At 55.9% G+C, this 13,743-nt stretch overlaps 1 protein-coding gene across 7 annotated transcripts in view; it reads left to right on the top strand.

Moving 5' to 3' along the window:
- Positions 1 to 13,743, top strand: part of VAV2 (vav guanine nucleotide exchange factor 2) — a 220,268-nt gene that overhangs the window by 41,487 nt on the left and 165,038 nt on the right. For all 7 annotated transcript variants that reach the window (XR_004031471.1, XM_030818134.1, XM_030818132.1 and 4 more), the window contains exon 2: positions 9,171 to 9,287. Coding sequence is in view for 6 of the 7 variants with exons in the window: in XM_030818134.1 (XP_030673994.1) it covers positions 9,171 to 9,287 (117 nt within the window). In the remaining variant the exon portion in view is untranslated. The remainder of the gene's footprint in view (positions 1 to 9,170; positions 9,288 to 13,743) is intronic.

Below are 13,743 nucleotides of genomic sequence, written 5' to 3'. Positions count from 1 at the left end.
GCTCCGCACCCCAGCTGGGCGAAGGGGGACACGCATGCGAGGCCATGCGCAAAGGCCGGTCGGGTTCGTTACTCAGCCTGCTGGCCTGACGCCTTGGCCCTGGTGCGTGCGCAGCTGAGGAAATGGGCCCGAGCGAAGAAAGTGTTCATGTTCAATTGTCCAGACAAAATCGACTCTCGACACTCCTCAGTCAATCCCTGGCTGAGCTGTGCTTTCCCTGCCTGGAGCAGTGAACGAGCTGGAGCGGCCTCGGATGTCTGCCTTGGGAGCCCCGCACTGCAGCCTCTCTTTAAGGGCTCAGTGCGGTCTGGGCATAGTTGCCTGTAATCCCAGTACCTTGGGAGGCCGAGGCAGGTGGATCACTTGAGGCCAGGAGTTTGAGACCAGCCTGACCAACATGGGGAAACCCTGTCTCTACTAAAAATACAAAAATGAGCTCATTATGGTGGCACAGGCCTGTAGTCCCAGCTGCTCGGGAGGCTGAGGCGGGACAATCGCTTGAACCTGGGAGGCGAAGGTTGCAGTGAGCCGAGATCACGCCACTGCACTCCAGCCTGGTTGATGCAGTGAGACTCTGTCTCACACACACACTCACAAAGGCCTCAGTGCGGGGGCCCTGGTGATGGCCTGGGAAGCCTTTCAGTGTTGATGATGACTGTTAAGTTAGACCAGTTTTTTTTTTTTTTTTTTTTTGAGATGGAGTTTCAGTCTTGTTGCCCAGGCTGGAGTGCAATGGCACGATCTCAGCTCACTGCAACCTCCACCTCCCGAGTTCAAGCGATTCTCCTGCCCCAGCCTCCTGAGTAGCTGGAATTATAGGCATGTGCCACCATGCCCGGCTAATTTTGTATTTTTAGTAGAGATGGGGTTTCACCATGTTGCTCAGGCTAGTCTCAAACTCCTGACCTCAGGTGATCCACCCACCTTGGTCTCCCAAAGTGCCAGGATTATAGGCGTGCGCCACTGCGCCTGGTGACAGACCAGTTTTAATGCAGATGCAGGCCTCCCTGAGTGTCGTCTCCTCGTTTGTAAAATGGGCTATAAAGGACCACCCACCTGCTAGAATGGTTATTGGATCTGACCAGCTAATGGGTCCCTGGTGGGCTGGTGTGTAGAGTTTTGCAGGTGACATTGATGTGTGCAGGAATAAGCGGTCGAGGCCAGACCCTACATTCTGCCTGCTTGCTTGTTTTCGGAAGAGATGCTTCCGGAAGTGAGGTTGCCACCTAAGCAGCAGTGGCTGTCCTTGGGGGCCCCGGACGCCTTGGAAGGCATCGTGGACTCTCTGCTGCTTGAGGGGAAAGCAGGGCCCTTTGAGAGGTGTCAGCAGTCAGAGGGCACCTAAGAGTGCTTCCTAGACATTCATGCATTTGTTCATTCATTAATTCATTGGTTCATTTGTTCGTCTACCAGATACGGAGCCCCTGTGATGGGCTAGGCATTGTCCAGGGTATTTGCGACCCAGAGGGAGCAAACGGCCTCAGCTTCTGTCTCCGTGAGCACCTGGCCAGCCTGTCACCCAGGGTCACCGGTTTATCTACCTGATGGATGGGCCCCAAATTTGATCCATTCCATCAAGCTGCATCTGTTGAATAGTAACCGAGCTATTTGAGGTGGTTTTTGGAAAGAGCATGGCATAAATAAAACAGGAAATTAATTTGTTTTCCGATTTTTTTATTGATCAAAGACATCCTCAGCTGCCAGTCAAAGCTTCTGATCAGCACAACGCAGCACTGTGGCCCCAGGGAGTCAGCGCCCCTCCAGCAGGAAGCAGAGCAGCCGGGCGTGTGCAATCGGTCTCTGCTAAGCGCAGTGTTAGTGACACTTGTTGAAGTATTTCAAGAAAATGCACTATGTCTATCTATGTCTGTGGGTACTTCCTGGAGCCTTTGCTGCAGAGCGTGGAGGCTGCACATGGAGACCCCGACTTGGTCAGAAAGACCCAGGGGCTTCAAAAGAGAGTGCCTGTTCTCCTGAGGCCCAGAAGCTGTGGTGCCCTGTTTCTTTCAGGGCCGTGGTGCCTAGGTTCCCTTTTGCAGCAAGGGGCACGTGGGGTGGGGGTCTTCACCTCCCAGTTGCTGGGCTGCTCTGGCCGTGAGCAGAGAGCCTGAGGTCTGGCCCCAGAAGTCCCTTGTCGGCCTATGTCCCTCCACCAGTCCCTGGCAGCTGCCTTGAGGAGCTCTGCTGTGAACTGAAGGCCAGCGGTGTGGCGGGCTAACAGCTCCAGGGTGGGACCATGGTGATGAAGGGCCCAGGTTCTCGTGCGGTGTGGCTGCTCCTCAGCTCCAGCCAACTGTGCCCCCCCAATCCCCACCCCCCGCCAGCTCTCTCAGTGACCAATGTCTCAGGGGACGTCTGGACTTCCCCAGTGAGATGGCCTCAGTACCGTCTCTTTATTTTGAGTGAGAGTCCCAGCATCGTGGAAGTCAGAGGGCAGGGTTCTCCTTGCCCATTTTACAGATTGGGAAACTGAGGTACAGAGAAGCCGTGTGGCTGTTGAGTAGGAGCAGGCCTGGGTTGTCCCCACCTGGAGTACCTGCTGTGGGGTCTGCACTGGAATGTGGTTGTGCGCAAGAGGCCGGTGGGGGAGGTAGGACTGTGCAGGACAGGAGTAGGTGGTTAGGGATGCCAGCCAGAGGCCTGGGAGGAGCCCTGCCTGTTGGTGACAATCTACATGGATGGGGAAGGTTGGGCCAGGCGATCTGGAGACCCCAGTGTGGGGCTTTCCCTGTGGGACCCCACCCCCAGCTGAGTGTCACTCCTGGAACTGAGGACACCTGGGCCCCTGACCTTCCTGGTGGGGCAGCCGAAGGGACTTTCCCGGGGATGGGCCTGCCAGAGGCTGGGGGCATCCTGAGAGGAACCGGGCCTGGGTTCAGATCACGGGTCACCTGCCTTCTGGTGCCTCCATTTCCACATCTGTAAACTGGGGCTCAAAATGCAAGTTGTTTGTGGGGACGGAGCAAATGTGGATGTGAAAGTGCTAGTAGGCTGTGAAATGGCGCATGCGTGCTAGTTAGTTAGTATATGCCGATCAATCAGTTCAGCCCCCTCCTTTCTGGCCCCATTCCCAAGCCTTGGTTTCTGTGGGTGGGGCCTGCCCCTCAAGCCGAAAGGCCGGGCTCCTACACTCAGCGCCTCCCCATCTCCTCTGAACAGACTGAGTTTTCGTCAAAGTACTGTTGTCATTTTAAAAAAGAAAAAAATAATGGGATTTCCCTGCCCAGAAACCCATAGACAGGATAGCTTAAAGGCCAGCAGTCTGGCCTTGGGGGTCAAACCATCCCAGATCTGTTGTTAGCTCAATTATATCCTTGCTAGTGACCTTGGGCAGGCCAGGTGACCTCCTGAAACCTCAGTTTCCTCATCTGTAAATCAGGAATTGCTGCAGTGACTCAAGGGAGTTCTTAGCCCAGTGCCTGGCCTTCTGGAAAACCTGGCGGCCGTGGAGCACCTGTAATCACTGTGAGTCAGCGCACCAAGACGTGCAGCCAGTCTTGGCCGGAAGGGCCTGGAGCGCTGTGCCAGAGCCTCACTGTGCAGATGAGGAGACTTGCCCGAGCTCTCCTGGGAGGAGGGAGCAGCGAGGGTCACCTCCCATAAAGGTCAGCCCGGCCCCACGCTCCTGCATGGCCCAGGTGGGGCCGAGGAGTCAGGCCCTGAGACAATGTGGCACCTGCCTTGAAGATGCAGGCCTTGTGCTGCCGTCCTTGGCGAGACAGGACTTTCTTGCATCTCCTTAGGTGGGGGCCTGCCGCCCTTTCGCATCCTGGCCACTCCATTTGCCCCTGAACCCTGGGCCTACCCATGAGCTCACTGCTTGGAGCTTGGTTGTCTGTCTGTGCAGTGGGCCAGTGCACACCTCACAGGCTTTGCAGGTGAGTGAGTGAGTTGGCTGTTGGTGCATGTCAGCATCCACCCTGCCTGTGGTCATTGTCAAGCTCTGCCATTACTCCATCCCCATTGCCCAGAGGTCGATGCCCAAGCCACCTGTTTTCAAACTGCAACTCCCCAGCTGAGGTGGGCTGGCTATGTGACTCAGGCAAGTGGATTTGCCTCCCCCGGCTTAGTTTCCCCTTTTGTACCCTCTCAGGGCATGCCGGCTAGATGCCAGTGCTGGAGGGCGAGGCAGGCCTGTCCTGTGTCCCACTCCAGCACTGCCGGTGACCCGTTGCCAGTAAGGTGCAGTGGAAGGGCCCACATAGGCTGAAGGGCGCCCCTGCTCTCGGTGGGCTGCCATGGGTTCTGCAGGGCAGAGAGGCCTGTCCCTGCCATTGTGTCCCCATCACAATAGATTGTTTCAGAGACCCTAAAGAGACATGACCGTCCTGTGAGCATGTGAGCTTGGCCGGTGAAGCTTGCCATCCAGGATGCCCTTGGGACTCACCTGTGGGTCAGACCTGGGGTCCTGGCTCTGGGGTCTTGGCTCTCCGGCCCTCCCCTGCCTCTCCTGTCTGTGACGCCCCGCCCTGGCGCCTTGCAAGAGCTGAAGGACAGTGCAGCTGAGCCTGGAGAGGTGGGCGGCTGGGCATGGAGCCTGTGTCACCACACTAATCCGATTTCAGCCTGATTAGATCTGCGGCTGCCGATGAATGGGCCGGAGAGAAAGGGGCTGACGTTTCCAGGGCACACTACACGCTGCCTCTCATTGCAGTGGCAGAGCCTGGACAAGGGATTCTTGGGGCCCAGGGGTGGGAGCCCTCCCTGCAGTCTGGGGCTGTGGAGAGCAGGAGGTGGGGTAGCCCATGCCCCCTCAGAGTGCCCTAAACAAACACAGTGGGGACCCCATAGCCGCCAGCCTGGGGGAGAGGGCACTCAGCCCTGGGACCCTTGTCACAGGGCTTGTTTTCTGGGGACAGACCCTTGCTGTGGCCACTCAGCTGGACTTAAAAGTCCAGGATGCTGCCTTTGTGGGGGGTCCCGAAGGCCAGGTTGGATCAGTGAGAGAGAAGAATGCTGCTTGCTCCTGCAGCCACAGGTGACAGCTGAAGCCAGCCCCCACAGCTTGGGCATGGACAGGGGACTTTTCACCTGGCACTGACCACCATCTGGGCCTCCCTTGCCTACTGTCCCTCGGCCTGTGTCCTCAGTGGGCCCCTGTGGCCAAGATGCACCTGCAGCAACCTCAGCCTTGGGTCCAGTCCCTGCCAACCGTCAGGGTCTCTGTCTAGAACCTGGACCTTGAGGCTCTGATTGGCTCTAAGAGCGACCACAGACCTTGCAAACCGGGCCACTGAGGAAAGGGGCGCAGGGACGGCAGGAGGGACCTGGTGCCTGCCCACACACCCGTCCTCTCAGAGGGCCTTTCCCTGGCCAATGCCGACATGGCTTCATTCTTGGTGCTGCCGCCTTCTGGTCAGGTGCCCACGTCCTTAACTCTCTGTGCCTCAGTTTCCCTTCATGGAAAATGGGATGAACTATAGAAAGCACAGGAGATGCTCCCTGAAGGGAGGCCGGGCCATGTGTGGCCTCCCTCGAGGTGGAGCCTGACGTGGCCCCCAGGCTTTGTCCCGGTCTCCGTTGTCCCCGTCCATGCAGTCCGTGTCCCTGCCATCTGCATCAGCCTGTGTGGCTCAGTTTTGCAGAGACCACCCTGGGTTGGGCCCAGAGCTGCACCAGGAGGACTTCTTAAAGGTTAGGGTGGCCAGAGTGGCCACGGGTGGGACCGGGCCAGGCACAGCAGTTGCTGGGTCCACAGGAAAGGGGTGCTCTGGCCCCGTCCTGCGCCCGAAAGGAAGCCTGGGCCTGGCCGGCTGTGATTATGGTTGGGATCTGTGTAATTAACTCTAAACTTGGGAGGCTGAGGAAGAATGAAAATAAATGCTTAGTGGAAATTACAGACGAGCCACATTCAAAAAATAGTCACGCCGGGCTGGAAGCCGCAGCGCGCAGCAGCGCAGACGAGCAAGAGGGCGCAGCCCCTGCCCCGGCTCAGGCCAGCTCCCAGCTGCAGTGTCTGGGGCTGTCCTAACCAAGCACCATCGACCATGGTGGCTTTAAGCAGCAGAACCTTATTGTTCCCAGGGCTGCAGGCCAGCAGCCTGAATCAGTTGTGTGCGGCAGCAACAGCTCCTTCGGGGGGCTGCGGGGGAGAACCCGTCCCACGCCCTCTCCCGCTTCTGGCAACAGTGGCCACCCTTGGTGTGGCTGGCCCACAGCTGTGTCACTCCCAGTTGCTAAGGAAAGGGGCCCATCGTCACATGCACTCCTCGTGGGTCTGTGTCTCCATGTCTGTCTGTCTCTCTTCTAATTAATCTTTTTATTGTGGTAAAATACACATAACATAAAACTCAGTATCTTCTCCCGTTTTCCTCTAGAGCACTGTCCAGTAGCGTCAAGCACGTTTACTTTGTTGGAAAGCGCCATCACCACCATTCACAGAACTCTCTCATCTTCCCAAGCAAGGGCTCTGTTCCCCTTGAAACCACCCCATCGCTCAGCCCTTCGAGGGCGCCCACCATTCTGCTTTCTCTCTCTGTGGATCTGACGATTCCAGGGGCCTCGTGAAAGTGGAATCACGGCCGGGCGCGGTGGCTCATGCCTGTAATCCCAGCACTTTGGGAGGCCGAGGCAGGCAGATCACCTGAGGTCGAGAGTTGGAGACCAGCCTGACCAACATGGAGAAACCCCGTCTCTATTAAAAATAGAAAAATTATCTGGGCATGCTGGCGCACGCCTGTAATCCCAGCTACTTGGGAGGCTCAGGCAGGAGAATCGCTTGAACCCGGGAGGCAGAGGTTGTGGTGAGCTGAGATTGCGCCACTGCACTCCCAGCCTGGGCAACAAGGGCAAAATTCCGTCCCCTCCAAAAAAAAAAAAAGTAGACTCACACAGGATTTGTCCTTTCGTGTCTGTATTCTTCAGAATTAACAGGTCGTGAAAAACAAAGATCATGGAGTGTTTTAGATTCACATTGTCTAAACTAGCCGTTACTAGCCACATGTAGCTTTAAAATTTAACTTAAAATTAGCAATCCAGTTTTTCAGTAGCCACCTTTTTTTTTTTTTTTTTTTTTTTTTGAGACGGTGTCTTGCTCTGTCACCCAGGCTGGAGTGCAGTGGTGCGATCTCAGCTCACTGCAACCTCCGCCTCCTGGGTTCAAACGATTCTCTTGCTGCAGCCTCCCGAGTAGCTGGGACTTCCGGCATGTGCCACCATGCCCGGCTAATTTTTGTATTTTTAGTAGAGATGGGGTTTCACCATGTTGGCCAGGCTGGTCTCGAACTCCTGACCTCTAGTGATCCACCCGCCTCATCCTCCCAAAGTGCTGGGATTACAGGCGTGAGCTGCTGCGCCTGGCCGGACTAGCCACATTTCGAGTGTTCGGTGGGCACAGGTGTCTAGTGGCTGCCCTATTGGATGGTACATGGATAGAATGTTCCTATCATTCCAGAAAGTTCTGTTGGAGAAGGTTGTATCAGATTAATGGAGACTGAAGAGGCATGGCGGCGGAAACTGTGTGTGATCCCAGATTGGAACCTGGGCCAGTTTTTTTTTTTTTTTCTTTTAGCTATAAGGACATTTTGGTTGTCCTTTATGTATTAAGGAAATGCAAGTAAGGTCTATAGATAAGATAACTGTGTGGTGTCCGTGTTAATCTCCTGGTTTTGGTATAGGTACTGTGATTGTGGAAGAAGATGTCCTTGTTCTTAGGAAATACACACTCAGGTATTTAGGGATAAAAGAGTATCATTACTGCGGTTAATCTCAGGTGTTCAGAAACACACACACACACGGACAAAGAGGGACTGTAGGATAAAACAAACGAGTCTGTTGTCTATGAACAGCAGCCGACCCCTGCCAGGATGGGAGGAGTGGCCTGAGGCAGAGGGGGCTGGGGTGGGCACTGCCTGCTGTGAGGTAGAGGAAGGGGCAGGCAAGGGCATGTGTCCTGGCTAGGGGACCCTCCGCTCCCAGGGCGTTCTCAGTGCTGCTTGGTTTACGCTCTTAGGCTCTGATTCTGACCTGCACTATCTCTAAGTCTGTCCATTTGTCTAAATTTCCAGTGAGCAGGGACAGGCTCTCTGAACTTCTCTTGGAGCTGGGCAGTTTGTCCATAGGGGATGGTTATTGATGAGGACGACAATCCTGGGCTTTTCTTGGGCCGTGTGTGCCACGCCCTCCCCTTGTTAATCCCCGTGCTGAGCCGGACTGGGGGGCTGATGGCTCCCACACCCCAGTGCCCACTCTGGTCATCAGGGCACGTGATTAATCCCGTGAGGCAGGTGGCGGTAGGATACCAGGCCTGGCAAAACCACTCACCCTGGTCTCCCTGCTGGAGTCAGCAGACAGGATTCCAACCTGGGGCCTGAGTGACTCCAGAGCCTGCCCCCCGGGCCACCTCACCTGCTGCCTTATAAGTTTCCTTACCAGCTATTTCTCCATGAGGACTGGGCAGATGGCCGTTCCGCCCCCGCCAAGCCTTCCGCCCCCATGGCACATCAGGCGCGATGAGGGCCGAGAGCTCACTGGTTGGCAGTGGGCAGAGAGGAGATGACCCACGCATTGATTTGGGAATTCTGGCTTTTGTGCTTCCTCCACCCTTCCACTGTAGTTGGTACCTGCCACTCTCTGGGTCCTCCGTGGCTTCCTGGGGGTGGCCCCTGGCTGTTGGCTTTGTCACTCATGATTAGGAAGGATGTGTTGGTGCTGTCAGAAGCCTCGTATGTGTATGCACGCCTGTGCACGTGCCCACGTGAGCATGCGCCAGCCATTCTTGTTGACTCAAGGCTGGCATATTCTGCTCCGGCCGTGACTGTCAGCCTGGACACGTGCTGGGTGCGCCTGGGAGGCCTGGGTTGGATGTTCATGGAGGGCCCAGGGTGCTGCCTTGCCGCCGTGACCAATGTTGCGGAGAGTGGCGTATCTTCTGAATGCAAAGGCCTTGGGGGTTTTGCAGCTGTGTGATGAGAAGGCTGGGGGCGGTGGTGGTTACACACTCGGACGTGGAGCTGGGCTGCCTGCTTCCATCCAGGCCTGGCTTCTCACCCCTGAGCCTCGGGACGGGGGGTTTCGTCATCTTTCTGAGCCCATTTCCTCCTTGAGAAAACAGGAATGGGCTTGGATGTGCTGGCGCACGGAAGCCAGAGCTTGCTGCTGTTGCTGTTACAGTTTTTACAGAGCTTACAGTTTTAATAAGTTTTTCCTTGCCCTTTGTTTTTTCCCTTTAGTTCCTGTGTTTGAAGAACATACGCACCTTCCTGAAAGTCTGCCACGATAAATTCGGATTAAGGAACAGCGAACTGTTTGACCCCTTTGACCTCTTCGATGTGCGAGACTTTGGAAGGGTGAGCAGTCACTTTCTCCAGCCTCGGTCGCCCAGCTGTGGTGGCCGATTTGCCGGCTCAGTGGCAGGTGGGCCAGATCCACGGAGCAGGCTGATCGGCTCTAACACAGAGCCAGTGGATCTCTGCACCCTCGTGTCTGGGAGGTGCAGGCAGGTCGTGTTACAAACAGGAAGGTGTGGAAGCCAGATTTGTGTGTCGGGCCTGGGACAACGGGATGGCCCCTTTCTCCCTCCAGTCAGGGTGAGGCCAGGCGTGGTGAATTCAGGCGGGTGGGGGAAGAGCAGAGTGCAGACAACCCTGGCCCTGCAGTTCTAGCCAGGGGACCCTGAGCATTTACCTCCTGCCCTGAATCTCGATATCCTTCCTCTGAGAATGGGCCGGAGTTAGCACCACCTCCTAAGGGGCTGGGGAGATGAGGTGGGGAAAGTGTCTACTGTGTGCTCTGTGAATGGATTATCTCGGTACCCCGGGACTAGCAGAGCTGCTTCTGACTCCGGGAAGGTGTTGGACAAAGAGGGGGTATTCTCCAGTGGTGACCCTGGGAAGTGTCTCTGTGTTCTTAGGAAGCCTCACATGGCACCAGTCCTGCAGGAGCCCGGCTGGTGCACATGAGGGGACCCTGAGGCTGGCAGGTGCAAAGGCCCTGGGAGGCTGTAGTTCATTGGTGGCCTCCTGGTGAGCCTGGGTACAGAGGGACGTAGGGGCCACCTGCCTTCCAGAGCCCAGCAGCTCCACGGTTACTCTTTTTAAATGGATGGGATCAGGGCCTCGATAGCTTCCTGATGGATTCGGGGCTGGACGCCGGAGGTGCTGACAGTGGCCGAGGAGGCCCCAGGCCCCCGCCTGCTGTTGGGCTGCCTCTAGGAGACACTGCTTCCCAGACCACCGGGAGAATGGATTTCCACCTGCTGACGGGAAATAACAAGATATTTACTGCCTGATTTATTTGAGCATCATTGTCAGGGACTTGGTGTCTAAGGAAATACTCTGTGAATGCGTGATTTGTGAGGCGCAGAGGGAATTTGGGTTTGCAGTGGCGCATGCTGAGAAGTCAGTTCTGGGAGGAACGTGTGGAAGTGCTGCACGGCCTCAGGTCAGGACCTGGAACAAGGGTGTTCCCGGAACCATCGGTCCTGGCGCTTCCCTTCCTTGCTCCTGAAATTCTCCAGACATGAAATCTGGGGACCTCTTCATGAGCCCATCTGTGTGTAATCATCCAATTCTTAGAAGTTTGTGTCTCTTAAATGACTCACTGAAGCCCCCCCTGCAGCAGCACACATGCCTGGGAGTTTGATGCCCTGTTGAGGCCCATGGGTCCTGCTGTCCAGGGGCTTGCCTGCTGGGCTGGAGTCAGGGAGGCTTGAATGGCCTGGGCCTGTTTCCTTTCCTGTAAGTGGCTTCTCAATTCCTACAGATTTGTTTTGAAATGATTTAGAACTCTCTCCTGCTCCTTCCTTGCAAACAGCAGAGATGAATTTGCCTGCAGGGCCCCGGGTAATGGAGAGGCTGATGGTTCTGGACTTAGAGAAGGACCTTCCGAACACACACACACATTCTTGCACCCACCCCACACATGTTCACACTCACGCTGAGACACACACAGCTCACATACACACACATACACACATTGACACAGACACCCATGGACACACCACACACAAACACACATACACACACTTGAACCCATCTTCCATATTCACAGCCACACCCAGACACACACAGCTTACACACACACATTCACAGACTTATAGTCACCCATACATATTCACACAGACATCCATGGACAGCCCCCCAACACGGACATATCACACACATTCATACACAGTCTCACATGTACACACATACTTACACACACAACTGGTATTTATAATAACTGTAAAGAGAAAAATATAAGAAAACCTTGGCCAAACCTATTTCTTGGCCAACAGTTAAAATGCAGCATATTAAGTATATAATTTCATTTTGCTTTTAATTTGCTATGGCGGAATGCAGTGATGTAAGACGTACATAAATTTGGATTAAACTCTCATTATTCAACTTGCCAGCTGTGTGGCCAAGCAGTTTGCAAATGGGCAGCCCTTGTCATCGTCCGTGGTTTCCAGTGAGGCAGCTGCGGCTCTGAGGGGTTGCAGAGGGGACTTCTTCTCGCGCTGGCCTCTGGTCTCCCCACGTCTCACTGTGGTGGTCAGTGGTGGTGCTGGCCAAGCTGTACCATCTCTTGTGGGGACCTGGGAGTAGACGGCAGGTTTGGACCATGAGTCATGGTGTGGGGTGCTGGGAATGGGGGTGATGTCACTGTGCAGACCCCTGGGCTGAGCTGAGGGGCATGGGTGAGGCCCACAGGAGGTGTTTGTGAAGTGCAGGTCGCTGTTGCTGCCACCCCCACTGGGCACTTAAAAGAAGTCCAGACTTCCACACAGAGATGGCAGCGCCTACTGTTTTTCTCTCTATTATTTTATACATAAAGATGCAATGGCTGGGCCGGGTGTGGTGGCTCACGCCTGTAATCTCAGCACTTTGGAAGGCTGAGGTGGGCGGATCATTTGAAGTTAGGAGTTCGAAACCAGTCTGGGCAACACGGTGAAACCCTGTCTCTAATACAAATACAAAAAGCAACTGGGCGAGGTGGTGGGCGTATGTAATCCCAGCTACTCGCAGGAGAGTTGCTTGAGCCCAGGAGGCGAAGGTTGGAGTGAGCAGAGATCACACCACTGCACTTTAGCCTGAGTGATAGAGTGAGACTCTGTCTTAAAAAAAAAAAAAAAAAAAAAAGGACGCAATGGCTGTACCTTTGGGAGACAGAGCAGGTGGCTGAGCACGTGGACTTGGACCCCGGCAGGCTGGCTTTGAGTCCCAGCCCTGCCATCTCCAGGGTGCGGCCTTGCCCAAGTGACTCAGCTTCTCCAAGTCCCATTTGTAAAATGGCAGTGACACTCCCACCCTCAAAGGTCCCTTGAGCGGGTCAAGCCGTGTGTGCAGGGTCTCAGCACCGCATGTGCCCCAGGGCCCTGCCACTCTGGGGCCTTGCTGCTTCTGGTCTCTGCATCTGAGCCATGCCCTTTGCCTCCTGGAGGCCAAGTGAATGTGGCCTGTGGTGTGTCAGGGACAGTTGGCTGGGGACCGGGCCCCCTGGGACTGTGGGCTGGGTGCTAGCGCCCTTGGGAGCAATGGAGCCGGAGCCCGCACTTCCCCTCCAGGGTGGGCCTGACCTCGGCCCCGCCAGCCCTGTTCTCCGTGACGGTGCTTTCTTCCTTCCCTGGATGTTTTTCCTACCGTGGTCAAGCTGTGGTCAGCACTTCCAAATGGAGTCTGGCCTGGGGCCAGCGGAGGCTGGGGAGCCGGGACGTTTACCACAGTCTGGAGCCTGACGGTTCTGCTCTGCCAGAGCCTCCTGGCTTCTCTGGGACAGGTGCTCCGGAAAAATAAACCACAAGCAAAAGGCCAGCTCCTCCCTGCGGCCTGGTCTGCCCAGGTGCTCGGACTCCTGGGGACCTCTTGCTGGGCGGGGGCGTTTTGTTCCAGTCCCTGCCATGGACAGAGGGGAGGAAGGGTCAGAGCAGGGAGGGGACTTGCTGAGGCTGCTCGTCTTTGGCCTCCCGGACTCCCAGCTTGTTGACCACAAAGAGCCGGTGTGGAGGGTGGGGCTGATATGCCTGGTTCCTTACTTGGCCATTCCCTGCATCCGTCCCTCTGGCCACAGAGATGAAGAGCGAATGCCCCTTTCATTTCTTCGGGGCATTTACTGAGCGTTTCCTACACGTCCAGATTCATCTTTTGTCGTTCATGAGCTCAGCCCAGTAGGGACACCCTGGCCATTCCAAATGAGCTCGGCGGGCTCCAGCAACCTCAGACTATGAAGATATGGCTGCATGCCCTCCCCCTGTTCCTCCCACGCTTGGCCTGCCCAGGAGCGGGGTGGCAGCTGTTTCTCCCCAGAACACAAAGCTCTGCAGTCAGAACTGACTGTCGTCTGGGGTGGGTGGGGCTGGTCAGGGGTAACCAATGGGATGTGGGGGCTGGGGACTCCAGGGCTACCAGGGGCAGAGCTGACTCTCTTACTCCTTGTCTGATCGGCTCCTACTTACATTCACAGCATTCAGGGCTGAAAGGAGCCTGATGGACTGGCCAGCGCATTAGTCAGGGCCCTCCAGAGACCAGAGAGACAGAAGCAGCCGGGTAGAGGCAGACAAGAGGGGCTAATTAGGAGCATCAGCTCTCGCGACTGTGGAGGCTGAGGGCCCCCAGCAGGCTTTCTGTGAGCTAGAGACCCAGGAACGGGGGTGACAGGGCTCGGCCCCAGTCCCAAAGCCTCAGAACCGGGGAAGCAATGGTGTGATCTTCAGTCTAAGGCCAAAGGCCTGAGAACCTGTGGGGCAAGTCTTGGAGACCAAAGGCTGGAGAGCCTGGAGTTCTCATGTCCAGGGGCAGGAGACCAAGAGTCCCAGCTCCAGGAGGG

The sequence above is a fragment of the Nomascus leucogenys genome, chromosome 8, assembly GCF_006542625.1.
Source record: "Nomascus leucogenys isolate Asia chromosome 8, Asia_NLE_v1, whole genome shotgun sequence".
Classification (NCBI taxonomy): domain Eukaryota; kingdom Metazoa; phylum Chordata; class Mammalia; order Primates; family Hylobatidae; genus Nomascus; species Nomascus leucogenys.
Note: the sequence above shows the minus strand (reverse complement) of the source record. Positions and strands in the feature narration are given on the sequence as shown.